Source organism: Chaetomium strumarium (assembly GCF_033439665.1).
Source record: "Chaetomium strumarium strain CBS 333.67 chromosome Unknown B0T15scaffold_6, whole genome shotgun sequence".
NCBI classification, from domain to species: domain Eukaryota; kingdom Fungi; phylum Ascomycota; class Sordariomycetes; order Sordariales; family Chaetomiaceae; genus Chaetomium; species Chaetomium strumarium.
The window spans coordinates 1,766,741-1,793,843 of record NW_026944434.1 but is presented as its reverse complement, the minus strand read 5'-3'; the positions used below and the strand labels follow the sequence as shown (position 1 = coordinate 1,793,843).

General features: G+C 59.0%; 8 protein-coding genes across 8 annotated transcripts; 2 read left to right on the top strand and 6 right to left on the bottom strand.

Moving 5' to 3' along the window:
- Nucleotides 1–410: 410 nt before the first annotated feature.
- Nucleotides 411–2,200, bottom strand: B0T15DRAFT_271725 (uncharacterized protein). The gene is made up of 4 exons (XM_062863471.1): nt 1,806–2,200; nt 1,701–1,733; nt 1,093–1,638; nt 411–1,025 (listed from the first exon to the last, which is right to left on the bottom strand). The coding sequence occupies exons 1-4, from the start codon at nt 1,983–1,985 to the stop codon at nt 609–611; spliced, it is 1,176 nt and encodes a 391-aa protein (XP_062719128.1). The 5' UTR covers nt 1,986–2,200; the 3' UTR covers nt 411–608.
- A 1,678-nt stretch (nt 2,201–3,878) lies between these two features.
- B0T15DRAFT_401666 (uncharacterized protein) lies at nt 3,879–5,659 on the top strand (the record flags this gene model as incomplete). The annotated part of the gene is made up of 3 exons (XM_062865123.1): nt 3,879–4,462; nt 4,519–5,091; nt 5,179–5,659. The coding sequence occupies 3 exons, from the start codon at nt 3,879–3,881 to the stop codon at nt 5,657–5,659; spliced, it is 1,638 nt and encodes a 545-aa protein (XP_062719127.1).
- Nucleotides 5,660–5,923: 264 nt separating this feature from the next.
- On the bottom strand, nt 5,924–8,579 carry B0T15DRAFT_539890 (uncharacterized protein). Its single transcript, XM_062869761.1, has 4 exons — nt 8,150–8,579; nt 7,041–8,040; nt 6,552–6,982; nt 5,924–6,443 (listed from the first exon to the last, which is right to left on the bottom strand). Exons 1-4 carry the CDS (start codon nt 8,272–8,274, stop codon nt 6,326–6,328), a joined length of 1,674 nt encoding a protein of 557 aa, XP_062719126.1. The 5' UTR covers nt 8,275–8,579; the 3' UTR covers nt 5,924–6,325.
- Nucleotides 8,580–9,042: 463 nt separating this feature from the next.
- B0T15DRAFT_271620 (glycoside hydrolase family 3 protein) lies at nt 9,043–12,789 on the bottom strand. Its single transcript, XM_062863469.1, has 5 exons — nt 12,490–12,789; nt 12,168–12,286; nt 10,820–12,094; nt 9,420–10,750; nt 9,043–9,354 (listed from the first exon to the last, which is right to left on the bottom strand). Exons 1-5 carry the CDS (start codon nt 12,537–12,539, stop codon nt 9,337–9,339), a joined length of 2,793 nt encoding a protein of 930 aa, XP_062719125.1. The 5' UTR covers nt 12,540–12,789; the 3' UTR covers nt 9,043–9,336.
- Nucleotides 12,790–13,728: 939 nt separating this feature from the next.
- B0T15DRAFT_271589 (carbohydrate esterase family 9 protein) lies at nt 13,729–15,851 on the top strand. Its single transcript, XM_062863468.1, has 3 exons — nt 13,729–14,302; nt 14,362–15,299; nt 15,456–15,851. Exons 1-3 carry the CDS (start codon nt 13,919–13,921, stop codon nt 15,712–15,714), a joined length of 1,581 nt encoding a protein of 526 aa, XP_062719124.1. The 5' UTR covers nt 13,729–13,918; the 3' UTR covers nt 15,715–15,851.
- B0T15DRAFT_271519 (Neutral/alkaline nonlysosomal ceramidase) lies at nt 15,852–18,673 on the bottom strand. The gene is made up of 3 exons (XM_062863467.1): nt 17,817–18,673; nt 17,206–17,736; nt 15,852–17,110 (listed from the first exon to the last, which is right to left on the bottom strand). The coding sequence occupies exons 1-3, from the start codon at nt 18,471–18,473 to the stop codon at nt 15,989–15,991; spliced, it is 2,310 nt and encodes a 769-aa protein (XP_062719123.1). The 5' UTR covers nt 18,474–18,673; the 3' UTR covers nt 15,852–15,988.
- A 1,546-nt stretch (nt 18,674–20,219) lies between these two features.
- B0T15DRAFT_271483 (cell differentiation family, Rcd1-like-domain-containing protein) lies at nt 20,220–22,055 on the bottom strand. Its single transcript, XM_062863466.1, has 4 exons — nt 21,356–22,055; nt 21,123–21,278; nt 20,677–21,052; nt 20,220–20,605 (listed from the first exon to the last, which is right to left on the bottom strand). Exons 1-4 carry the CDS (start codon nt 21,708–21,710, stop codon nt 20,425–20,427), a joined length of 1,068 nt encoding a protein of 355 aa, XP_062719122.1. The 5' UTR covers nt 21,711–22,055; the 3' UTR covers nt 20,220–20,424.
- On the bottom strand, nt 22,056–25,359 carry B0T15DRAFT_271482 (uncharacterized protein). Its single transcript, XM_062863465.1, has 3 exons — nt 24,965–25,359; nt 23,541–24,904; nt 22,056–23,498 (listed from the first exon to the last, which is right to left on the bottom strand). The coding sequence occupies exons 1-3, from the start codon at nt 25,224–25,226 to the stop codon at nt 22,401–22,403; spliced, it is 2,724 nt and encodes a 907-aa protein (XP_062719121.1). The 5' UTR covers nt 25,227–25,359; the 3' UTR covers nt 22,056–22,400.
- Between the last annotated feature and the right edge of the window lie 1,744 nt (nt 25,360–27,103).

Sequence of the window (27,103 nt, the reverse complement as noted above, 5' to 3'; positions counted from 1 at the left end):
CAGTAACGAACGCGCTTGAAATCAAGATAGAAGAGGTAATAAAAATATGGCAACAGATAAAATCCGCTCTCTTCCTCTGACAAAGTTTTGTCGTGTAATCCGTGTCTCGGTATTTGGCGTGTGGGATCGAGTCAGGGGTAAAGGTGCCTTGTCGGGCACATAAGTATCAGGGAGTACGAAAGGCAGTCTAGACAAGCGAATTGCACCTGGCATTAGCTATTCTCCTTAATCTATTCGATTGGTCTTAGATGGTACTCTGATATATATTGCTGTATCTTGAATTGAAAAGGGGCGCATCGGAGTCTACCGTACGCGCCGATGAGCTTTGATAAATATTTCTTTAAAGCCGTTTTTCCGCCAGACACGAAGGGCCTGTCTACGACACGAAATGTCATGTCTTCATATCTTATGATTGATGCCTCGAGACAAACGACAGACTCCAGAATGCCAATGAGTTCGTCACGAAACGGGGAAAGTGAGATGCGGCAGGGTACAATACAATCTGGCCCTTTGGTATCATTTACCGTGTAATTCTATGAATCCGTTGATACAAATAAGAATATCCAAGAAACCAACAGTTACCAGGATTGGTGTTTTGCTTAGTGAGGTCAAGCTGTGATAGTTGTCCTTGGGACAGAGTTAAGTAATTGCTGCTGCTCCGGATTAGGGGTCAACCGCCGCAGCAGGGCCGGGTCTTCCATGCGCTCCGCCATGCGGTCCGGCACGAGATCGGGAGAGGCAGAGCGGGAGCTCACGGTGTACTGGGCGTCGGAGTCCACGCGGAGGTGGCCGCGCGGGGTGAAGTTCGGCTCTGGCGAGGGAGAACGGGAGCGTACGGGGTACTCGGTGGCCGGGGTGGCTCGCAACAAGCGCGAAGTGGTCGGCTGCGGAGAGTGGATTGTCGGTGCCGGGAACTCGTCCGTGACGATGGTTGTGGGCACCGTGGCTGGCCCGGTCCTGATCTTGGAGGGGAGGATCTGCTCGAAACCTTGGGCGCGGGCCACTTGTTCGATATCCTTGAAGTACTGGATAGAGGGGGATGTTAGAAGAGAGCACGTGAAAGACCTGGAGAAGGATCTACTAGTAAGTTACCTTGACCGTCTTGACCTGCAACTCAAGCGTGGCATCCTCGTCGCAGACAATCATGGAGTGAGGGTGCAGTTGCAGGGCGGACAGAGTCCACATGTGGTTGACGCCCTGCTCGACGCAGCGCTGCAGAGCGAGGGCTTTGCGGGCGCCGAGCGCCATGACGACTACTTCACGGGCCTCCAGCACTGTTTGGACGCCCACGGTCAAGGCCATCTTGGGCACCTTGTCCATGTCATTGTCGAAGAAGCGGCTGTTGGCAAGGATGGTGCCGTACGCGAGTGTCTTGACACGCGTGCGCGAAGCCAGGCTGGAGCCGGGCTCGTTGAAGGCAATGTGGCCGTCCTCACCCATGCCGGCCAGGAATAGGTCGATGCCGCCGGCAGCCTGGATCTTGGCCTCGTACTCGACACACTCGGCCTCGAGATTGGGCGCGTTGCCGTCGAGGATGTGGACATTGCAGGGATGGATGTTGACGTGCGAGAAGAAGTGCTTCCACATGAAGGTGTGGTAGCTCTCGGGATGGTCCCGGGGAATGCCGATATACTCGTCCTATGAGGGACTGATTAGAACGCCGGTGTGGTGAGATGCCGGAAGGTCTTGGGAGTTCTTACCATGTTGAAGGTCACCACATTTTCGAACGAGACCTGCCGAAACATTCCATGTAAGCACGGTGCCGTCTAGACACAGACTCATCCGAATCCTAGTCTTCACTATACCTCGCCAGCCTTGTACTTCTCAACCAGCACTTTGTAGACACCTAGAGGAGTGGACCCCGTTGGGAGGCCGAGGACGAAGGGATGTGCCGGGGTCGGACCGAAGTGGTTGATGCGGTCGACGATGTAGTTGGCGACGTGGGCGCTGGCCGCCGCCGCATCTTCCCGGATGAAGAACCTCATTTTGGGTCGGATAAGGACACGGCAGGAGAAAGGAGGATTGTTAGGAGCAGTTGGTAGGTTTGGAGAGAATAGGGGAGCAGCAGGTGTGAAAAGGGGGTGCGTGTGTAGATTTGGGTTCTGAAAGTAGAGAGGGGCTGCGAAACAAAAACAACTACCATCACGGGCGTCCCGTGTCTAAGAATGTCAGCGAGACAAGGAACATGTGACTGATAGCGTCACCGAGAGGCCATCAACGGCTGTTCGGGGACTGCCTAGTACTGTGCCCTATGACTGGGTCTGGCGTGGGCCATACTGTGCAAGTGTGTACCTTCCCACAGCAGCAGTCGCCGGGCCTGCCGGGTCTCGAGGAGCCCCGGTGTTGGAGCCATGGAGTCACAGATGGAACGTTCTGCAGATGCTGATACACAGTGGCAAAGAACGTGCGTGGAAGGTTGGACGGGGACAGGCCGGCCTTTGATCCGTCGAACAGAGGGTAGTGACGGCCGTTGGTATCCAATGGCAGTTGAGGGGGCCGCCCCGAGTAATCCGGTCTTGAGACCCTCAGAGACAAGAGCCAGGTCCCCAATCATGCAATGCCATCCGTCACGCGCGGTGGGAGGTACGACTCTTACCGATGGAAGGTGAAGATGGCCACACAAACTGTCAGACTTTGTCTCCCAACCCCGTGTTCCGGACTTGTCGTCAACTTAATGCTTAATGCCGCCGCGACATGTGGCAGAAATTGAGGCTGATGGAAAGCAACCAGCCTCATGCCTCTGCAGCCAGCCCAGATTACAGCGTCTAGATTACGTGCAGCTGTGTTTGATGGGCTTTGTTTCAATCAGATGCTCTCCAGAACGCTGCAAGCAAGATTAAGCTTCTGTGTGGCCCGTGCGCACCCTGGGGCCCCACACTGCCGCCGCCCCGCCAGCCCGATCGACAACCCGCTCCCGTCGCAACTGGCACATGGAACTGGAGCCGACCCAAGGCAACGTTACGTCCCCTCTGTTCCCGGCGGAGGACCGCAGCGCGGCCGGGATCCCATCCCAATTTCGCCGAGATGGGCAAGTGCTCCTCTTTTTGGAGCTTTTCCTGCGGCGACGGGCACCCAGTGTTGTGGGCGTTGCGTCCAGTCGTTCGCCGCTCTCGTGTCCGTCGCTGTCTGCGCATTGCGAGCAACCACAAGTCCACAGCTCCCCTTGACAACGAGACCCGTTCGTTACACGGAAACGAAGCCCACAGCAGCCCACGATTGGCCCACGCTCGTTACCCCTGATTTCGGCCTCTCTGTTGCCATTGTTGCCATCTCGTCCATCATCTGTCTCAGAAGATTTGCCTGTTCTCGAACTGGCTGTCAATCGTTATGACGGATCCGTCAGCCGAAAGCCTCCACACATCTGACGAGTCTCTCCTGTAGCCTTTGCATCTCCCACAGTACCCAGGTAAGGTCGCGCTGCTGTCCCATCTCCGCGCCTTTTCTCTCTCTCTGTCTCTCTCTCTCTTGGGCGGCGGCATCGGGCAGGTTCCATTTTTCCGTGTCAGCCTCTTTGCGGCCGCGGTAGTGGTGTGTTTACTTGGCACGCTGCGTGCCAATTGCCATAGTAAGGTACCAGTGCTGTGCTCGCAAGTCCAGGTCTAACCAACAACGTACAGTCCAGGCCGGCCAGCACTCGCCTGCCACCTACGGATACCTGGTCTGCCTTCGTTGGCTCTGCGGATACTTCGTTCGCAGCTATCTTATCCGGCAAGCACTTCGTATAGCAGGAATGTGCCTCCCTTAAGGTTTCAACGCCATTCTCCCTTACGCTGCCCTTCCCCCCCTCAAATCCCGGGTATGACTTAAAGCGAGACCCTGTCCGCCGCAACTCCATCCGGGTCTCTTAGTGTCATGCAGCTATGCCACTCGTTTCTACCATGACGTCGCTACGGGAAGCCCTCGTCGCTGCTCTCAAGTCGCTTTTCAAGGGCAAGTCGTTTCTGAAAGCACTTCTCGCCTTCTGGACAACAACGCCCGTCACACCCCAGGATGTCGGCACGACAACCAAAGTCAACGCCGATCCTTTGGCCGACTTCCTGGCCGAGGCTGAGCACCTTCTCCTTGGGTACATCGAGGCCGGCGGACTGAAGAAGTTCTCTCGGAAGCTGAAGCGCCAGTTCCGGGAGCGTCTGCGGTCGAATCCCGCTTGCATGCTGCCCTCATACAACTCCCAACTACCTACCGGCAACGAGGCCGGCCAGTATCTCTCTCTCGACGTGGGCGGGTCGACACTGCGCGTGGCGCTGGTGGAGCTCAAGGGGCGAAAGGCATCGGGTTCGGACAGCGGCATCATCCGCATGGATTCGTTCAAGATCGACAACGACGTCAGGAATCTTAGAGGGACGGAGTTCTTTGACTGGATGGCCGAGAGGATACACCGCACTGTAGCCCAAGACATCGGGAAGGGCCACGGCCCAGACCATCCACTACTCGCCGGGTTAGCCTGGAGTTTCCCCATTGAGTATGTTCCCATCCCCGATCCCACCTCACACCATGTGCAACGACTAACGGCTGCAGGCAAACATCCTCAAAAGGAGGGAAATTATCTGGCATGGGTAAGGGCTTCCTTGCGGAAGAAGGTCTCCTTGGGCAGGACCTGGGCGAGATCATCAAAACGGCGTGCCAGAAAAAGGGGCTGCACGTTGAGCTCTCGGCCATCGTCAATGACTCGAGCGCCGCACTGCTCTCGGAAGCATACATCACCCCGTCCACACGTTTCAGCCTCATCCTCGGCACCGGTGTCAACATCGCCGTCCACCTTCCCGTCACAACCATCGACCAGGCCAAGTTCGGCGACCGGCCCAGCAGCTGGCACAAGAAAGCAAGCCACGTCATCGTCAACACGGAGTTGGGCATGTTCGGCCACGACATCCTCCCGCTGACCAAGTGGGACAAGCTGCTGAAGGCCGCCCACCCGCGGCCCGAGTTCCAGCCGCTCGAGCACCTCGTGAGCGGGTACTACCTCGGCGAGATCTGCCGCCTCGCGCTGCTCGACGCAATCCCCGCGACGGGCGTCTTCGGCGGGACCGTGCCTCTCTCCCTGGAGAAGCCCTACTCCCTCGACACGGAGACGCTCTCCCTGATCGAAGCGTATGTTTCTCCTCTCCCGTCCCTCCCCACTCGCTTTGTGATCCCCTAATAAGTATTACTTTTTTACTAACTCAGCTTTTTAAACAGAGACACAACCCCAACACTCTCCACAGCCCTAGCAACATTTACCGCCCGCCACCCAACCCCGGGCTACCAGCCGACGACCGCGGACCTGTCCTTCCTGCGCACGCTGGCGTCGCACATCGCGCGGCGCTCCGCGTCGGTCGTAGCCGCGTCGCTCTTCGCGCTGTGGGAACTCAAGGCCGAAGCGGAGCAGGACCTCCTGGCCAGCCTGGACGAGACGTCGTCGTCGTCGCCGTCGCCCTTCGTGGCCGAGACCGAGGCCGAGGTGCGCACGGTCGAGGGCAAGACGACGGTCGCGTTCAACGGCAGCGTCGTGGAGCAGTACCCGGGGTACCGGCAGTATCTGCAGGGCTATATTGACGGGCTGCTTGCCGAGCGGCGGGAGGGCGATGCTGCTGCTGCCAAGGCGGGGCAGATTGCGCTGGTTGAGGCGCGCGAGAGTTCGTTGCGTGGTGCCGCAGTCGCGTTGGCTTGTTTATCTTGAGTCGAGCGGCCCAAAGTAATTGCCTCGGTGTTGTGTTGGATGTGAAAGGTGATAGTAATAATGGGGGAGCGGGTAGCATAGCATGGGATCGTGCTGGGCTGCCTACCTTAGATACAGAGGTAGCGTAAGGGAAAGCGATACGATGTACATAGACGGAGACGTATAGTGACCCGTACCCTGGTGTTCGCGGGTCGTGAAGCCGGAGTTCATGTGTTGAGCAACGGACAGACTCAATACCCATCCACTTCTCCGTCGCGGCGGACTGCGTACCATGTCATTCAATGTATTGGGTATCCATCCACCACTGCCTAATAAGAAACCCAAGCCGACGCAAAGTCGAAGGCCAACTGTCACATTCCTTCAGACCATCCATCACTTCACTTTCATCCACCCACCCCGGCTATCCGTACAATGCCTCACGTGCCATCTCCGACACATCACTAGACCAAGACCGCATATAAAATCATCCGAACAATGCCACCCATCTTCCTTCGTCTGAACGTAACTAACAGCTTTCTTTTCATCCCAACGTAGCCAACAGCCTATTCATCTTCAAACTCCGCCGTTAATGTTATACTTAGGCTATAGCAATGCTGGTGAACGATGTAGAGGTATACCGCGCAAGCGTTTACCACTCAGGCTCGAATCCTCCCCCACCGCCCCGGCTTAATCAGCAGCAAAGTACCGCTTGGATTTACTCCGTATCTGCTGCGCTTTCACCTCGGGCGGTACAATGGTGTGGTGCACGACGTGCGGTCGGTAGATTGCGTCGACGGGCGGCATCCTATATTAGTAGTTTGCTTTAGTGCCCATTGTTATAATCTCCATCCACCGCCCAAACATTCTCCCTCTCTGCATTGGTCAGAAGCATGGAGGAAATCTCAAAACTTACCAGTCATCCAGACTGAGAGGGAAGTACTCATATAGCATGTCCTCCGTCTCCAGCGGGCTGGTGAGCGTATTGTGAGCGGCCCCGCCGCTCTGCCCCTGACCGGGCAGGCCCGTCCCGCCCGTGGAGAGCATGGATGATTTTGCCCGCTGTGGGCTCTGCGAGCTGTCGTTTGAGCCGGCGCGGTTCGGCGGACTGCGCTCGTCTTCCGAGAGGGAGAGGCTTAGTGATAGGGGCTGGGGTGCCGTGTTGCTGTTGCTATTGCTGCGTTGCGTCTTGCTGGTAGCCGCGATTGTCGACGGCTTGGTGTCTAATGATCCCCAGGAGGGGACAGGCGGTCGGTTCAGATTGGGTGAAGATATGGCCATCTTTTTGCTGGGGTGTGGGTTGGGCGCGGTGGAAGAATAGGGGGTTGCCCAGTCGGATGGTGATTGCTGCAAGAGGTGTAAGCGATTAGCAGAAGCAAAGGAAGGGAAGACCGAGGTCGCATACCTGCACCGGGTTTGAGTTATATCGCGGCAATTTGGGTGTTAGCTCTCCATTGTCGGGACCTGCCAGATGATTTTGCTGTTGTCTTGAATTTCCACCACTACCCGCTGACCCCTCAGTGCTCCTCCTCTCGAGTGGCCTCTTATCCCCCAGCGGCACCTCCTTTCGGCTGTCGAAGTTCCTCGGGCTCCGCCCTCTCACAATCACCGGACCAGACTGGATCTCGGCCACCTTGATGTACTCGCCGCTCTTGGCCTTCACGAGCAGATTGATCTGCACGACATAGTGCTGTTGCAGTCCCTTCCTCCGCCCATTATTCGCCGTCGCATGCTTGAACTGCAGCCGCTTCCAGGCGACGGGCACCGACACGCGGCTCCCGCCGTCCACCTCCTGCCCGCTCGCCAGATCGACCGGTACCACCGGCGGCGTGCTCACCACCTTGGTCTCCTCGGCGCCCATGGGCGCGTTGCTCCCGCGCCAGGGGATGGTGATCATCTCGGCGACCCTCCCCTCGATGCTCTCGACCGCGGTGATGGACGCGGCCAGCTCCACCACAGGCGCCCGCCGCCCTTGGTCATCCACATACTGCGCCACGTGCCGCGGCAGCGTGATCTGCCCGGAGATCTGCCACAGGTTGCGGCGGTAGCACGTCAGCTCGAGCGGGCGGCCCGTGGTGTTGCTGTCGGCGCCGAAGACGTCCTCGGCGACGAAGAACATGCCGTACAGCTCGCCCGTCATGGCCGGCTCGACGAACTGGCCGGCATCGGTGAGCAGGCTGGCCTTGCCCGGGATGGGCGGGCCGAAGCCGAGCAGCTTGTTGTCGAGCTCTTGCGGCGACGAGGCATCGAGGTGGTGGTAGCCTTCGGCGTCGAGCGCGCCGGCGCCGGCGCCTTCGAAGGGGCGGGCCGGGTACGAGAAGGGGTCTTCGAAGGTGGTGCTGAAGGTCTCGAAGTCGTAGGTGGTGGGCGTGAAGGGGATGTTGTGGATGCCGTGGACCGAATCGCTGGGGAATGGTCAAGTTGTGATAAGTCAGCGAAACTGATCGCGGGCGGCAATAGTGCGCCAAGACAGGAACCCCCCCCCCCGGCGCCGGCCCCCCAAAGGATACTCACAAGAGAGACTCGTCAAACGCCATCGACGCATCGAACGATCCCATGTCCGGAGCGGTCATCGCCATGGCATCAGGGCCCGGGGTGGCGCCGGACTGCATCGCCGGCATGGAGTTGAAGCCCGCCATGGCATCGTAGGTCGCTCACGTGGAGCCCCGAGAGCAAGGCTCATGCAGAACTGCGCGGCAAGCGACGGGGATTCGGGAGATTGACGACAGATAGATTGCGCTATCTATCCAGCGACAATTGGCGATAAGCTCTGGTCCAGCAGACTGATGAGTGAGTTCCCGTCGTTCACATCCCATGCGGCTGGAATCACCGGCGCGGGCAATTGGCGGGTGATTCAGGTGGAAGGAAGTGGCAGGTGGAGAAGGACAATGGAACCCTCGCCAAGCACATGCAGCGCCCTTGATGCAATGGGCCACTCAGCGGCTTCCGATTGCCCGCCGCCTGCCCCCTTTCGGAACGGCCACACCACCTCCCAGAACCTCACAGGACGGCCTTGCCTGTGGGGTCTTACCCCGGAGAGTGACTCGCCAAGGCATGGATGTTCGAATGATAAAAGATCTCAGGGGGCAAGGGGCAAGCAGGGTAGCTTTCTAGTGGACTTCGTAGGTTGCAGTGATTCCTTAACTGTGCATACAGTACGTAACGGTAGGTAACTCTGAGTGAGTTGTTACCTAAGAAATGATTCCCGAGGTCTACTATGTGTACAGCAAGGGCATCTGTGATCAAGGAAATGCCCGTAAAGGCGGATAGAACGTGGAATCGGCTACGGGGCAAACAGAGTGCGGGGAGCTCCACTCAATCCCCGGCGTAGTATGTAGAGTAGGGTCTGGGTCCCAGGCCCTCTGAGAATACTAGTAGCTACTAATACCGGGCAGATCTGAGGTTGAACAACCGATTCCCATGTTGAGAAGAGAAGCGTTGAGGGGATCTTATACTATACGCGGCAGTGAGGTATACATTTTGTGAGAATTCCCCATACTTGGAGATCAGTCCAACCTTGCAAAAAGGGAAAGGTGATGATGTTGGTTACGGATAGATCACAGTCATACAATACCACAACCACACTAAAACACCCAGTTACCCCTGACGCTGGAAGTCCCCGAGTTCTGCACTGTGCACATCAGCTTCGACAGCATGCTACCAAACCTAGGTCCAGCTAAAAGTATCCAGGTGCAAAAAGCCTACGCAAGATCGTGCCACTAAAAAATAATCAGCACCGCAGACATGAAATAGCCGAGACATTAGCAGAGAGGGGAGTGCTCACATTGTCAGGCGAGTTCGTAAACTCCTCAAACGCCTGCACCACCTCGAAACCCATCGCCAACAGCGGCTCATACGCGTCGTCCGGCACCCAGCTCAGGACGCTGCGGAGCGACTTGTGCGCCTTGTTCTGCCTCAGCCCCATCAGCGCGAGGCCCTGCAGGACCAAGGCGCCCTGGGGCACCACCGCGGCGGACCCCACGATCGGCGCGATGATGCCCCCGATCATCTCGTCGTCCGACGACGAGGGCTGCAAGGGCGGGATGAAGCCGGCGAGCTGGCTGCCGGGGCTGCAGATGATGACGGTGCCCAGCAGGCTGTCGGCGTGGCCCTTGGCGCGGACGACGCCGCACGTCTTGGTCTCCTGCAGCGCAAAACGGTACAGCTCCAGCACCTCCGGGTTGGCGTGCGCCTTGACGTGGCCGAGGACGCTGTCGGCGCCGTCCGGCCCGCGGATGAGGTCGAAGCTGATGTTGGCGCGCTGGATGCTCTGCAGGAGGCCCTCCGGGGCGCTCCACGTGCTGAGCGTGCCGATGGTCATGTTGGCGATGCGGCGCGGGAACTGCAGATCCCAGCCGCCGTTGGCGAACCACTGCTTGAGGCCGGCGCCGTCGTCGGCGGGGATGCCGAGGAAGACGCCGGGGAAGGCCATGCCGAGCTGGATCTTCTTGACGCCCGGCTTCTGCGTGAGACCGCGCAGGGCCCGGCGCTGCAGCGACCGGCCGATCGACACGTTGCGCTTGGCAGGGTCGACGAAGAGGGCGCCGATGATGCCCGTGCCCTGGACGGAGTAGGTCGCGCAGAAGCCGTACAGGGCGTGGGTGCTGCTGTTGCGCACCACGAAATGCGCCTCCTCGATGTTGGGGTTGAACAGCTCAAATGTGTGGGCGCTCGTCGTCTGCAGGAACCGGTGGGCGGGCGCGCTCGCCCTGGTGAGCGCCTGAAGGAGGTCGTCCAGCCCTCGCGCGTCTCGGTCTCGGTTGTAAGCCTCGACAAGCCAGTGCTGTCTGGATTTCAGCGCCTTCCTGCTCTTTCGCAGCGTGCCGGGCAGCGTCCCCTGAGGCTTGAGCTTGCCGCATAGTACCCGCACAAGCGCGGCCATGGCGGTCTCGGTGAAGTCGAAGGTGCAGATGTAGGTGCCGATCGACTTGTCCATGGCAAAGTCGTAAGGGGAGCTTACGGCAACCACAATCAGGGACTTCTTTTGGCCGCCCGCACGCAACATCGAACACATCATCGAGACATGTTTGGTAAACCCTGCCTGGTAGAGGTTCCGATTGGCATCCGCCGTCACGATGATGATGCACGATGCCCGGTTGATCAGGTTCTCATGCACTAGCTCGGCAATCAGTAGGGAGCTTCTTGCTTAAAACCACATGGGACAGGGACAGGGACAACACCAACCGGGTCGAACGCCGTTCGCGGTGTAGGAGGTATGCAGCAGTTTCCCATGCCGGGCTCGAGCGAGGGATCTGCCGAGTTCTCTGAACACGCCCTCACCACTCATGATGGCCCCTCGGCCGCCGTGTAACCAGCCGTCGTGTACATTTGGCGCATCGGCTCTGTTATTCTTCGCCTCCAGAAGCGCCTTGGTCATGGAGGACGCCGGCAAAGGCTTCACCAGGGGCGTCAGCAGCAGCAGCTCCTCTTCCTGGTGCATCGAGCTGGTCAGTGGGAGGAGTTGTTCGTTATCGCGCATCACGGCAATGGAGTCATCGTAGGCCCTGAGCGACAGAGCAAGGTGGCTGGGGTGAATCTTGGACAGCAGAGAGATCCCGCCCGGGTTCAGCGCTTTCTGCCACGACGTGCACGCCCTCTTCATGCGGAGGATGCGCTTTAGCGACGTGTAGATGCGTTCCTTGGTGATGAGCTCGTTCTCTACTCCCAGCTTGAGGCCCGATATGGCTTCGAGCTGGACATCATAGGCACGGCAGAGCATCACCAGGTCACAGCCGGCCTCTACGGCCATGACGGTGCCGGTCTTGACGCCGATCTCGTTTCTCAGGCCCTCCATTTCGAGGCACTCCGAAACAGCGACCCCCTGAAAGCCAAGCTCGTTTCTGAGCAAGTCGTCGACCACCTGGTCCGAAAGACAGGCGTGGTTGACGCTCATGGACGGGTTGTTGATGCCGCAGCCGCCGACAAACACGGCGTCCAGCTTGCCCGTGGCGATGGCATTGCGGAAGGGGACGAGGGCGCTCAGCGACAGTTCCTCCAGGGTCTGCGTGATGATGGGGATGTCCAAGCTGGAGCCCAGGAAGTCCAGGTTCCCGTAGGACGGGAAGTGCTTCCCGCAGGTGGCAATCCCGGCGTCCTTGTACCCGTTGATGGCGGCGATGCCGTACTGGGACGCCTCCTGGGGGTCATCACTCACCGCCCGGACGCCAGTTGGCTGGTAGCGGGCATTGTGCAGAACATCCAGCACGGGTCCAAGAATCAGATTGACGCCGACGGCCGAGATTTCGGTGGCCGTGGCCTTGGCGATCTTGTAGGCCAGGTCAGCAGTTCCGGCAGCGGCCTGGCCCATGGAGCTTGGGAACTGGCAGATGTAGTCCTCATCGTACAGACTGTTGACGCCGCCGTTTTCCTGGTCGAGGGCAATCAACAGCGGTTGGGGATGGCCGGCCTGGTGAGCAATGGTCTGCAGCTCCTGGACAAGCTTGGCCGTTTGCTGGGCCGCTGCATGGCAAGAGCACAGTTAGCGCGTCACGGGGCAGCGGACTACGGCCAGAGGCAATGGATGGACAACAACATTTGAGGTTCTTTGCAGTCAACAGGACCGAGCCCAAGTGGTGTTGCTCGATCAGGTTACGGATCTGGGGCGTGACTTCGGTGCCGTCCCACCCCATAATCAGCATCTGCCCGATGGCCCTGGCAGTGAGGGTTAGCAGGCTACTCAGCTACAGCATTGCTACTGGCTCTGCATAAGTTCTTGTTCTGCATGCTTGCTCTCATGAGAAAAGGAGAAAAGCAAAGCCTCCTTCCGTCGCCCTGCGGAAGGGCGCAACACTTGCGAGGGCACGCTCCGCGCGAGGAGACGGACAAAAGAACACAAAAAACATCACAACACATACCAGTCGAGGTCCTGCCATAGTGGGTCCGACTCGGCGTCCAGCTCGGTCATCTTGAGACGTGGGGATCAGAGCAGCGGGTTCGTCGAGAACGGTGCTCACGCGATGGCGGCATAACGTTGACGGCTGGCGTGAGTGGTTCCGCAAATCGTCAACGGCAGGTGTAACAACGCCGCTCGCAGATTCCATAAGGTATGTGAGCCACACTGCCCGTTCTGGCGACAAAGACCCAGGGCAGCGCTTATCCGTCGCGAGCTGAACAGTATTCCGTACCGGTAGCACCACCAAGCGCTCAGGTAACAGGTTGCACCAATGAAAGATACCTTGGGTGATAGCGCCGAAGGCAGCCGAGCTAAGCAAAAGGACTGCGCTAGCCCTATTCGGCAGGTTCAATACAACGTTTTGGTTAGCTCCAACCCGGCAACGTTACATCCCCACTTGCCGCAGAAGCTCCATCGAAGCTCCATCCTCAACTGCACATCAACTGCAAGTCAAAAGAGACAACCACGACAACTTCAACACTCTGGATCCGCTGTAGCAATTTGCGCCGTCGACTCAAGGGGATGGAGACGCCTAGTGTAATCTATGTACATCCGCGGAGGCTAGATTAGCGCCCGTATATTGCAGTATCCACCTCAAGCAGGTACCCTTTCGCTCGTTGCGCTTCGGTTGGGGAGTGGCGCCTTCTGCCTCGACGAATGCAACAGTCGGTGCAACACGGCTGCCACACCATCACACCATCCATACACTGTAAGTGGATTTCTGCTTGAAAGGACGACCGTCTGGGCCTGTCTGGAGCACTGGGGCAGCAACGGATGAGTAAAGGATCTCCCTCCCCCCCCCCCCCCCCCCCCCGGCTATCTGCTCCAGCGAATGCCGGGACTGGCGGAGCCCACGCGCGCCTCTCCAGTGAACCGAGTGGGCTCCGAGATAGATCACAGTAGCGCTACTGTGTGTGGATGTACACAATATGACGTTCTGTCGCAGGCGGCCAAGGACCGTCCATTGGCTTTTCCATTGTCTTCGAAGTCACGGGGCCACAGACACTCCATCAGGCAAACCCGGATTAGATCCCTGGTTTCCGGTATTCTCTCGAACACAGTAGGACCAGATAACGTTATGGTTCTCCGGTGACTGGCCGAAGGTCGGTGGCACGCTGCGGGAGGCACCGGGGCAGCAAGTATGCCCTGCGTCACCTTTGCTGGGTCCCTAGAGTTGAGTTTCTGCCCAGGTGTGAAGTATTTGAACTTGGCATTGCCGTCTCATCCGTTACTTCTGGTATACTATGGCGTACACGCTCGACAACACGGGGCGACTTGATGCCCTCTGGCTCCCCGAAGACAGTGCCTATCTCCGAAAGTCTGCACCGTCCTAGCAATATCCCTTCCTCCTTCCTGACCTCCTTCCCTTTATCGAAGGCCCTTCCAGCACAATGCCGTCATTAGTCCGCTCAGCATCCCCTCGCCACAACGGCATCACCAAGCTGACCAACTGCCGGCTCGTCCGCGGCGACGAGCTCGTGTGGGACGATGTCTGGGTCAGCTCGGCCACGGGCAAGATCATCCGCAGCCAGGCGGCCTTCTACGATGAGCTCATCATGCCGGACGAGGTCATCGACCTGGGCGGCCGCATCGTGTCGCCGGGCTTCATTGACTGCCAGCTGAACGGCGCCTACGGCTTCAACTTCTCCACCCTGCTCGACGACATGACGCAGTACGGCAAGCAGGTGCGGGATCTGAACAGAAAGCTGGTTCGCACAGGCGTGACCTCGTACATCCCAACCGTGACAAGTCAGACAAGTGATCTCTACAAGGGGGTGAGCCAGCTTTCATCCCTTTCATCTGTCGTCCTATGTTACTCACTTCCCCCGCCCAGGTCCTCCCTTACCTCGGACCCTCCGGCTCCTCCCGCCGGCCACACGACGGCGCCGAGTCCCTGGGCGCCCACGTCGAAGGACCGTTCCTCAGCCCAACCAAGAATGGAATCCACAACCGCTCCGTCCTCAGGGTGGCCTCCTCCTTCGCCGACCTCGAGGAGATGTACGGCGCGGCCAACATCAACCCCCGGTGTCCCAACCCCGAAGTAGAAGTCCACTCGCCGAGCAGTAGCAGCAGCAGCAGCAGTAACAACAGCAGTACTAGCCTCCCTTCGTCCCCCGTCAGCTCCTCCTCCTTCTCCTCCGCTTCGTCCAGCGATGCGCAGGCCGCACGCAACAGCACGATCCCCGTCAAGATGATCACGGCGGCGCCCGAGCTAGGGGCCATGACCAGGCTGATCCCGGAGCTCACGTCGCGCGGCATCGTCGTGTCGGTCGGGCACTCGGAAGCAACGTACGAGGAGGCGTCGGCGGCGGTGTCGGCGGGCGCGACCATGATCACGCACCTGTTCAACGCGATGCGGCCCTTGCACCACCGCAACCCAGGCATTTTCGGGGTGCTGGGCACCAACACGACTACTCCTAGTACTACTAGTAGTAGTATCTCTACTGCTGCTGCTGCTGTTCCTGCTGTTGCCACTTCCCAAAGACAACAACAACAACCACAACAACCACAACCACAGCAACAACAACCAGGACAAAAGAGGAGGAGGCCGTATTTCGGGATCATCTCAGACGGCATCCACCTGCACCCGACAACCGTCAAGATCGCGTGGCACGCGCACCCGCAGGGGCTGATCCTGGTCACCGACGCGATGCACATGGTGGGCCTGCCCGACGGGCGGTACGCGTGGACCAACGGCGAGGGGGAGCACTACATCATCAAGAAGGGCAGCGTGCTCGAACTGGAGGGGACGGGGGGCACCATTGCGGGGAGGTAAGCTTTTTTCCTTTTTTTTTTTTTCTTCTTTTTTCGCTTTTCCATCCCGATCCTTCCAATCTAAACTAGTGTTTTGTTTGTTTGTTTGCTTGTTTATATGTATGGCATCATTGGATATAACTCAATATCAATCCTAATACACCATCAAAACAGTGCGGTCACGCTCCTCGAATGCGTCAACAACTTCCTCCACTGGACGGGCGCCACCCTTCCGCAGGCCCTTAAGGCCGTCACGGCCACGCCGGCGGCCATGCTCGGCGTGCAGGGCGTCAAGGGGAGTCTGGAGGCCGGGGCGGATGCCGACCTGGTGGTGCTGTCCGAGGCGGCCGGCGAGGAGGGGCGGACCGAGCTGGTGGTGGATGAGGTGTGGAAGTTTGGGGTGAGGGTCTTTGAGCGGAAGAAGCTTGTTTGATATCTGCGCCGTCGGTGGGCACGTGGGGTTTGATGCTTTGAAGCAGACTTCGAGACTGGTTACTAGTAAGTCAGAAACATGAGGGCATGGACCCAGGGAAGTACGGTAGTTTCTCTGACCCTTGGGCATGCCCTGAACCCCGAAATAGTTCTTCACGTTTGTAAAGTAGGTAGTATGCATTAGACGTCCGAAAACAGGGCAGCCATCACATAGATCACTAAGTATTTATAAGCAGACACTGGCATTTACATACTTGCATCCACACCCGTAATGCTCACGCCAAGGTAAACGAGTTACTCGTCCCCGTAAACGGCTTGATATCCCCAATCAGCGGCTTCGCATCGCCATAATACCGGATGCGATACGTGCCCGCCGCGTCCCGGTCCGCATCCGTCTCCCAAGAGATGGTCACCTCGCTGTAGCCCAGCAGCGTGTTGGTCCTCTTCCAGCTATACACCAGCCGCCAGTCGTCATCACTCAGCACCTGCGCCCAGGTGGTCCCGTCACTGCCCAGCCTCTCGACGGCCGCGAAGGTGCCCTCCAGCCGGAGATTGTTGCGCGGGTTGGCGCCGACAAAAGTGGCGTTGACGAAGGCGCCGCGCGCGTACGAGCCCGCAGGCTGCTGCGTGACCGCGCCGAAGCTCTTGCCGATGGGCGCGGCGTCCAGGACGACGCCCGTGATGAAGCTGAGCATCTTGTCGCGGTTGTCCGGCGGGGAAGGACCCGGCGGCGGGCTGCCGCCGCTGGGTGCGGGAGCCAGGGACGGCAGGCCGCGCAGCGTCAGGTTGATGTAGGCCGGCAGCTCCCACTGGCCGTACAGCGTGCTCGCGCCCTCGTATCGCTGCACGGCGTACTCCTCGGGCGTGGTGACGTAGTGGGCGTATGTGTTGGCCGGCCCGCCGAGCACCACGAAGGGCTCGCGGACGCCGGTCAGAGACGACTCGGCCGCGGCAGCCTTCACAGCGTTGCGCCAGCGCCGGCCGGCCATGGTGGTGGCTTCGGAGGGGGAGACGATGATGATGAACTGGCCGACCCGGAAGGTCTGCACGTCGACAATGTTGGGTGTCCACGCGTAGGGAGTTTCCATCTCGCCGACGTCCAGGAGGATGGGCTTCGGTCCCTGGCACTTCTTCTGCTCGGCGCTGGGCACCCGCAGCAAGCCCGACACGACTTGCCACAGCGGGTTGTTGGGCGCTCCGCTGTCGCCCTGGGTGAAGTCGAAAGCACCAGGCCAGTCCGAGGTGCCGGCTGCAAAGGAATACCCCAGGGCGGCCGGGCAGGTCTGCACCATGGTGCCGTTGTCCAGGGGGAACGTGTAGTACCGCATGTCGTGGAAGTAGTGGAAGGACCGGACACTGGAACCCACAACGGCGGTTGACTTGGAGTCGAGCGAATCCTAGGTTTTTTCTTGCGTTAACTCAATCAATCACTCGTCAAGCTACTAAGTACTAGCTACGTAGTGCTTAGCATTGCAAAGGTCCTCTTCCTTACATAGAGCCTCTTGGCCCCAGAGAACTGCCTCCGGCCGATCTCGAAGCAGCTCGAGACGCCCAGATCGAGCTTCTGGAAAAACGGCCCTCGCCCGTGGCAAGACTGCGATTTGCCGTCGGCGCAGGTGCTGGTCTCGAAGTCGCACATCTGGCCCGAGCCGTCATCGCACCAGGCACCCAGCACGTTTGGCGTCGTGTCGCCCACATTGGCCTGCGAGAAGCCGGCCACAAAGCCGTCGGTCGCCTGGCTGTTGCCCCTGACCGACTGCTCGAACAGATAGGCGGCCAGGCCCTTGTTGTCGCCGCTGACGTGCGTGTTGTTGCCGAGCATCGACGTTCCGTGGACGGGGAACCAGGTTAGCACGCCGATGTTCTTCCCGTCGGACGCGCGCTGAAACCGCAGCAGGGTCAGGTCCTTGTCGACGTCGTCGGTGTACTGCGCCCTCTCCGACTCCGGGTTCGCAAGGTACGCGAACGGACTGCGGTTGATGTTGGCGTCCGGAATGCGCGTTGTTCCGAAGTCGAGATACCCCTGAGGAGAACGGTTAGCTGCCAGTTGGCAGTGATCAGGATTCAGGACTGCCAAAGAAGGGAGTGTGGCTGGGGCCGCACCTCCTGGAGAGATTCGTGGGCTCTCTTGATCGACAGCACAGTGCCGTTCACGATGGCCTGGTAGCCTTGCCGGTCGAAGCCGAGACTGGTGACCTGCGGCAGGAGATAGTTGAACCAGCCGCCTGGGCCGCTGTGCGAGTGCGTGCCCGTCACGGCCACATTCGACTGCCCGTACACGGCGTAATCGGACCCCAGCGCCGCCACGCCCTCGAGGATGCCGTTCCGGACCGCCGTGTCGCCAAACACGGCATCGATGACGACGTAAACGAAGCGGTTCTTGGGGTTGCCGACCTCGCCGACGATGAAGGATCGGGCGTACATGCGCTGGCGCAGGCCGGTCCCGACCTGGTCCGTGTTGGCATAGCCGCCGAAGTTGATCTCGACCACGGGCCCCGTAATATCGGCCTTGCCCACGCCGATGAGGTACTTGTCGCCGGATGCAGCAGCCCGGGCCTTGGAGAGGAGAGGGTTCAAGTTATCTGCGTGTCCGGAGGCCTGGCCGAACCTGGCCGCAAACCTTCCTTCCTTCGACTGCGCATTTCCGAGTTGGGCCAGGGCAACGAGCGCGAGGATGAAGAGTGACGCCACCGAGACGGTAGTAATCAGGAGGGCTCTTCTTGGGGCTGGGACCCCGGGCCGGCGGTGTTGGAACGGCATCTTCGCCCTGTCTCGGTTCCCGTCGTGACTCGTGGAGAGGCGAAGATCCGCGACGCGTCCCAGGGGCGTGCAAGTACCTACTTATTATGCACCTGCGAGATCCTGTGTTGTACAGCCCGAGGCAATAACTATCCGTACCTGATAACTAGCGGAAGCTTGTACGCGTAGGGCCCCGGGCCAGGCCACACCGCAGAGATCGGGCAGGGATTCCCCGCAGACCGCTTGGGAGCCAGGGCTTCGCTCGACCTGTAAGGTGCACTGTCAAGCGTCAACATGGCCAAGGCAGTTGGCTATCGAAGCGGCACGGGGCGGGCCAACCGGGAACTTTGACATCATTTGACATGGGTTAGCGTAAAACAGGCAAGAACCGTGGTGACCGTCGGGGGAGCCTTCCGCGTGTATGATAGGCGAGGTACTAGTAGGTTACATGCAACCATATGCAACGCCGCCTATAGTAGCCAGGGTTGCTGAAGACAAGCATGACAAGTCACAGGCTCACAGCTGCACCAAACAAGCGACTGGCACCTTTGAGTCGCAACGGGCAGGTCTTCGAGCCATCCGGTTCGTGCTGTTGTGGTATCGCTAAGGTAGGCTAGCGTGGGTGTGACCGAGTGATAACCTGAGATGTGTCGGTGATCAAGACAGAAATGCAAGTCTCGAGTCTATACCAGTGACGATGCGGGTTTCTCACTATTTGAGGTGACACAAGGTCTAGATGGCATGTTGACAATGGATTGCTCTGAGAGGAGGCTACTGTCATTCGAGTGCTGCAGTGGTACTTACTGTGAGGCTTCTCCCTTCACCTGCCTCATAGGGATAGGAACATAGTATATCTTGATGGTCCGGGGTTCTCAGCGTGCTGGTGCTCTCTGGGTGGTATAGGTAGCGGTGTATAAACCACAGGCGTTGGGATAGCCTGCATTGAACAGATTGAACAGTTAGCACGGATACAAGAGTCGAACTTATCACCTCCCGAAACCTTCCGCCTCCCTCCTACAAAGACCACGTCACCACCTAACAACATCCGTACGGGTATCTCATCCTCCTATTCACTACACTACCCTGTGTTGGCCATTCCTAGTGATCTACATACATGATATGAATACATCAGAGACAACCACGCCAGCACCAAAACCACCAGCACTGACAACAGAAGCAAACAAAACGACAGCCAGAGAGGAAGCAAACCATGTCCCCCCCCCCCCCCCCCCCCCCCCCCCACCCCGTCGCTCGCCTTCGCTCTAATACCCCCGAAGTATAGTGTATCCGAACAAAAAGGGGACACAGGAAAAAAAAAAGCAACCGACCCATCCTTTTGCTATGCGAAGCCATCCCCCCGACTTGTAAACCCTCCTAACCACTCTCGCCGAACACCAAGAAACCCGAGTGAAACGCGGGAAACATGAGTAGAAGGGGAAGGCAAATGGTATGTAGTCGAAGTAAGGATGATGAAAAGGGAGATAAAGACACCCGAGGAACGCCGCCCGCTTGTGATGTGGATATTTCCTTCCCTCATGAACATAAATAAGGCTTTTTCCCATGCCCCACCTCCTTTTCCGTATGGCCCCATTTTATCCCCCTCCACAATCCACTGCCCATCCAGGCCCCTTCACTCGGCCAAATTGCAAAGGTTGACACTGCAAAGGTGGAGCCGGTTGAGGCTTCTATATATGCAGATGCTGAGCTTCTTCGCCCCTTGGGAAGAAGCTCGGGCTTCGCGCTGAGTGTATAGCTAGCGCGTGTCACTGCTGCTGCTTCCAAGCTCGTTGGTGTGGAATCCATGGAGACCGTGGCCGTCCGGGCAATGGATGCCCTCGAGTCAAGGTAGCGCCGACGGCGGACCTTATAGAAATGGCGCATCATCCACGTGGTACAATAATCCCGATCTTTGTTATCGTGTCTCGAAATCCAAAGCCGCTGCGGGTGGCCGGCTTACCAACCTCTTACGCTACTAGAGTCCAAGGGGGCCGACGGTGGAGTCCATCGTACTTTCCGACAGATTGATCAGCAGCTGGGCGAGGCAACGTTTTGTCGCCGCATCATCGCGGAGGACGTTCGAGAAGGTGTTGTCGCGGAGCGGTTCGGGAAGACATTGCCGCAATGCTTCGCGCGCACGAGCATTGTCGCTGAGCCTGAAGGATTGGGTGCGGTTAGTTTGGTCTGTATTCTGGAGGGGTCAACGAGGTGGGGTTTGCATCTCTACCTTAGAAAGCATCGAACAACATGCTTCAGCAGCCTGGCGGTCTGCTGCTCCACCAGCGTAACGACCATGTTGCTGAGGACCGTACCCACAGCATAGAAGCGCTCGTAGGTGGCGCAGATGTAGTTGAGGCCGTTGTCGTCGAGCAGGATCTTCTGAACGATGAAGATGGCAACCGTCTTGCTGAGCTCGGAACCCGTCTCCATGATGCGCAGGCACAGCGGGATAATCTCGGTGGTGAGCAGGAAGTTGATGACCTCGGTAGAGTCATTCTTGACGAGGGCGCCGATGACTCCGAGAGAAGTAAGTCGGAGATACTCAAACGGCCGTGATTTAGACGTCGTGTTGAGAAAAGGATACAGGTAGAGGGGAATGTGCGCTACGCAGAAATGTCAGCCAACTCGGCTCAACAGTGAGAGGTTCTGCCGAGGCGATGCATCGGCGCTTACCGTTCAAGAAAAGGGTGCGCGTGTCGTTATGCGATGCGACACACTGAAGGAGAGCCAGGGCATTGCAGACCCTGTTCGAGGCAGCTGCAGTGAGCTGCGACGGACTCAGAAGATTGTACACGCTGATGATCTCCTGCAGCAGCGATGTCATGACCCCTGCACCAACGTTAGCTCAGCCGTGTTTGTCGCGCAAGACTGCGAAGGTTGCAGGTTCGCGAGTAGGCGTGACGTACCGAACGAGTGCCACAGAATCAGGGCGAGCTCGGGAACCTGCTCCCGTTTCTTACTGAGCTCGAGCAGCGCGCCCTCTCGTGTGTTCTCGTTCAGCAGGTCGGCGATGTACTGCAGCGTGCGGCGGTTGTCCTCCGACACGGAGCCCTCGAGGGCGCTGTCTTGGGTATGGCCCTGGGCGAGCGCGCCAACGGTGTTGTGGGCGCTCGCGATCCGGTTGTAATGCTGCTGTTGGGCGACACTGGCGGCGGCTGCGGCGGCCTGAGCGTGGTGCTGGTGTGACGTCTGCTGGTGCATCCAGGCCGAGTCGGCCTGAGGATACTGATGGTGGCCGTAGACGTGTGGGTTTGGAATCATCTTGGTCGGCGTTCGGTTGGGGTCGGTCGAAGAGTAAAGCACGAGGGTCCGCGTGGCGCAGGAACGTGTAGATATCGGCTTCGATGAGGGTTATTTCAGGTTGTCGCCCGTAACGAGACGATACAACAGTCTTGGGCTGAGCGTCATGAGAATCGTACAGATGCGGCTGCTTAGTTGAAGATTGCGGGTCTTTCGCCGCCGGTCGGGTGTTCCGCACTCGCAGTGGTGGGTAGGTGGGGGACCGCAAGGCGTGAAGTCTTCTTGTTGCGTTGGAGTGGAACTCGTGGAAGACGCCAGACTGATGAGCCGCAGCCGAATCGTTCGGCGAATTGCGGTTGCCGACGGGTGTGCACGGACCGGATGTGGGGTAGGTTCCAGGCACTGGTCAGGTGGCTCCACCAGAGAGATTCCCGATCGAGAGCTTTGCTGAAGAAAGAACATTCAGGTATTTAGTTTCTCAAAGGAATTCACTTGAGCTCGAAACTACACTAAATTAGCGAAAGCCATGCTGAGTATGCAGGCTCAGCCGCATCAGAAAGAAGAATAAGAAAACAAGCAGTAAAAAGAACGCCAGCCCTGTAGAACGCCACCGTCGCACCCTCAAGGCCTCGGCCCAAAGCGCCAAGACTGCCCATCCGAACGAACCTTTTACCACACTCTATGGATACGCCATTACCCTGCTTTTGTCTATCACAAGAACACAAAGAAAAGCACCGCAATGCCGCCAAGTAGCATCGCCGTAACCACTCCCGGCGGCGCATCTTTCATGGCTCCGGCGACAACGATGGGCTGGGGCATCGGTCCGGAGCTGGGAGCGGGGATCCCCCCGGTGCCGGTTCCGAAACCGCCGGACGGGTTCGGTGTTGATACGCTCGTCGCAGACCCCGCGTCGTCCGGGTTTGAGTAGGGCGGGATGGGATAGAGCACGGTCAGCCTGGAGAGAGTAACGCCAGCTCCGTATGGCGCGGTTGTGGTGGGTGTCGATGTGATTGTATCTGTTCCTTTGGCACCGGCGCAGACATCGCATGGGCTACCGCCGCCGCCCGGCGCCGGAGTTGGGGCGGTCATCGAGCTCCCCGCTTTCCCCCCGTCCCCGCCAGAACCATTGGCGCCGCCGCAGCCGCCCGAGCACCCGCCCGAACACCCGCCGGTCATATTTCCGCCGGCACCAGCGCAATCGCCGCCTCCGCCGTTGTTTGAGCCATCATTGCCACCAGATCCGCCAGCGCCTCCCTGTGATCCGCTGGGTGCCGGAGTTTGGCTCGCTCCGCCCGTAGCGCACGGAGTCTGGGGCGCTCCAGAACCGGAACCCGGAGTTTGACTTGCTCCGCCACCAGAACCCCCATTACTATCACCGCCGCCAACACCTCCGCCTTGTGATCCGCCAGCCCCCGGGGTCTGAGTCGCCCCGGAACCCGAGCCCGCAGTTTGACTCGCTCCGCCGTCAGAACCCCCGTCACCACCACCCTGTGACCCGCCAGGTCCCGGGGTCTGGCTAGCTCCACCACCAGCACCCGAACCCGGAGTTTGGCTCGCTGCACCGTCCGACCCCCCGTTACTGCCACTGCCACTGCCACCACCAACACCACCACCCTGTGATCCGCCAGGTCCCGGGGTCTGGCTCGCCTCATCACCCGCGCCCGGAGCCGGAGTCGGCGTCGACGCGCCGCCGCCAGTCCCATTCCCCCCTCCCACACCACCCCCCATCCCCGACCCAGTCCCGGCCGTCCCATTCTTCCCACCGCCAGAACCCCCATCAGGTAAGGAAGTACCGACCGGCACACCGGCCTCGTTCACAGTCACCGTGGCGGTCACGGTCGCCCCGCCAGCCTCGTTGCAGATCGCCCCCTCCGCCGAGATGGTCGACACGAAGGTGATGGTGGACGTGTACCGGCTCTGCGGGCTGTCGACGATGGTGAGCGTTACCTCCTCCACTATGGTTGTGACCGCGTGGGTTTCGCCGGCGCCGGCTGCCGCCGTACCGTTTCCTCCTCCTCCTCCTCCTCCCACACCGCCACCGGTGCCGTTTGCGGCGCCCGGGGGCGGGAGCACGCCCGGGGTAATGGTGGTCACAATCGCTGTGGGCGAGCCGGCCGCATCGGTGGTGCTGAGTGTTAACGGGGTTCCACCTCCTGCGGAGGAGTCTCCGACGGCGCCAACACCACCCCCTGCGCCGGGTGTGACGGCGGAGCTGATGACCGTTGGCGAGCCGGATGCGTCGGTGGTGGTTAGGATGGTGGCGCCGGCGTCAGAGCCTTGTCCTTGTCCTTGCTCTTGTCCTTGTCCTTGTCCTTGTCCTTGTCCTCCATCTCCTGCTGAATTGCCCTCGCCACCAGCGCCGGCTGCGGGAGTTGATGTGATCGCTGCCGACGAACCGGAAGCGTCGGGGGTGCTTACGGTAGTTACAGAGCTCACGCCTTGGTCACCTCCGCTTCCACTTCCGTTTCCGCTTCCGCTTCCATTTCCGCCTCCGCCTGCTCCGGCGCTTGCGCTGCTCTCCGCAAGGGCGGATGTGACGGTCACTGGCTGGCCGTTCGCGTCTGTGGTGACGACGGTGGTGAACTGCTGGCCGCCACCGCCTGCACCACCACCCCCGACTCCTCCGGCCGCCCCGTTCCCTCCGGGCAACGGGGTTGGGGTTGACATCGGAGTCATCTGCGCTGTGGGGGTATTCGCTCCTCCACCAACGCCGCCGCCAACACCACCACCACCTGCTCCACCTTCGCCCCCTCCCATGCTGCCTCCTATTCCGGTAGAGTGAGTGCCGTTGACCATGACCCAAGTCGTCGCCTGCAGATTGGTGATGAATGCCGTCTCGCAGAACTTCTCGAAGTTGAAATTCTGGCGCTGCGAGGCGTCCGCTTGCATGTTGCTGAAGCCTTGCATGAACTTGTCCCCGATGATGAGCGGGTGCGGCTGGACGTAGACCAGGGTGATCAGGATCTGGGGCTGCTGGCTGCCCTGGTTTGCCATGTTGAAGGGCACGAGCGGGTTGCTCTCGGAGATCAGGACCGGGTTCTCGGGGGACCTCGCCAGCAGGCCTGTCTGCAGCCAAGAGAGGTAGATTGTGGACGACGAAAAGATGGAGAGGGGGTCGGTGGAGGTGATGTTGAGGGATAGCTGTATGCCCATGGCGATGTATGTCCGGTTTCCATCTGCCCCGGGGAACAGGACGATGGGCTCGGAAGAGACATCTGGCGCCATGTTAGTCCTTTGGATCCCCGTCTCCAAATTCGGCTTGAACAAAAACCTACCATCCCAGGTACATCGGCCGCCCGGCGCATCGATGCTGGTTGAGCCCATCTTCATCATGAGGTTGTTGCTCGTGCTGTACTTGCCCCCGGAACTGGACCCAGACCCGGTGCTCGAGCCGGATCCCGAGCCGGAGCCATAGCCAAGGAGATACGTCGACTTCTTACTCCAGAAACTTCTCCCTGCCTCCACATTGCTGGACAGGAGCGCTGAGATGAGTAGTGCCGCCAGTGAGGACGGCATGCTAGTGGTAAAGATGCGCATCTAGAAGATGCTCGGAATATGGAATAAAATGGGGCAACACACTATCAATCAAGGACCGTGTGTCATAAACGGAGTGTGGAGGGGATCACGGTCTGTCGGCCACGCAGTTTGGATGGCAAAGTGATCGAGTTGGGCGAGAGACAAGAGAAAGCTCATGCTTCAAGGGAAAGCGGCCGTTGATAGTCCAGAGATGAACACAAGCTACTTCCGAGGGAAGTCCGAGGGTCATTCCCAACCTTAAACCAACCCAGCCGTGGTCACACTCATTACGCCCATCTTTCTCCATGAGCTTTTGCATGAGGTGAGGTTCGAATCTGAAGCCCATTTGACCAGTAGCTGCGACCCTCCCCTTCCCGATCGCGGAATAAGCGCATAACGAAATGAGAGCATAGAACGTAGAGGAGAAGTCGGAATAGGTAGCGGGGGGTTTCACGCGTTTGGTAACACGGCCCGGCCATTGTCTGGACCCGGACCGGATAAGAGAGCCGGCCGGCTAGGACAAGGCCGGAAGGCCCCACTTTACTACCACCCGTCTTGCCGGGATCGAGTGAAGTACACATAGTACAATGTTCCGATCTTCTAGAACATTGGGCTGACAGGACTGTGACTCTCGTTTGCCCTACGGAAGGGGGCATGGGCGCGGCCGCCTCAGCGAAGGAGACTGTCCTGTGAGGGTCCATGGACCGGGCCAACAAGAAGAACTTCACATGGCTGGCAGATCTGCTGCGCCGTGCGGCACATGGGACGTGATGCTGTGGAAGATGCCAAAAGGAAGCTGGGCTTCACTTGGCCCGGGCAAGGCTGTTTTGGATACCTAATTTGGGCACATTGAGCTTCACACGGATCCGTGACTGTTTGTCCTCGGGAGGGAAGAGCGTTGCGACAACAGCGGGGTTCCGTTCTCTTGCGGTCTGGGCAGGGACACTGCTATAGCAGCCTGGGTTTGGTGCGCTCTCATATTATCAAGCGATAATATGTTGCACGAAAAGGTGTACAGAAGTAGCAATAGCAACCTACCTGCAACTGCGAACTGTCAATTTGTGGTAGTTATTAGTGGTCTTATCATCAACGGTTGAGAGGGCGGACGTTGTTTGTCTGTTGCCCGTTTTAGAAGCAGCAGGCCTGGTGTTACGTCAGTAGCGCTGGGTCTAGACCGCCGATGCGCTACTACATAGGGTTAGGGTTGCTTGGTTTTTAGTGTATCTGGTTGAGCTAGGGCAGTTCACCGCCTCAGAATGCAATACAACTTGAACTGTCTTGAACTAGGTAACAATCCCATAGAATGGAAGTTACTTATGTTGAGAGACGCCGCATTTACTAGGTAGTTTTCCATTTTGCGAGCGGTCATTTCCCTGGTCTTTGTATTATCAGCCATGAGAGGGCTTCTCGAGAAATGCATCGTCTGACCTTAATGGTGGAAGGCGCACGCTGAGCAAGCGGTCAGCAGGACAAAGAAGCTCAGCTGCCGAGCACGCCATCGGCAGGCATCACCCAGTTGAAGCCCTGGTCCTCTGCTCCCTCTACCAACCTGCGTGAGGTATGTATCTCGTGGCTGTTTCAGGAAGCAGTGGCCCTTCCCGGAAGCAGAATCTGGGCGCAGTGAAATCGCCTGTCAGGCCCCCGGCATCCGCATTGCCCAGCAATCCGGGGCGCGCTTTCACATGCAGTCGGGTGTGAGATGCATCCACACGAACCAAGCTACCCCGGATGGACGCCCACCCGCGCATCCATTGTAGGATGCTTGTTGGTTGGTTAAACCCACCGATTGAGCTCTGGGCGGTCGGGAAGGCTTGATGAGCGGAGAGATAAGGACATGGTCGACTCGAACTGACGACCTTCATCGATGCCCTTCTTGCTCTGTCGGCGCACTGTCGCCA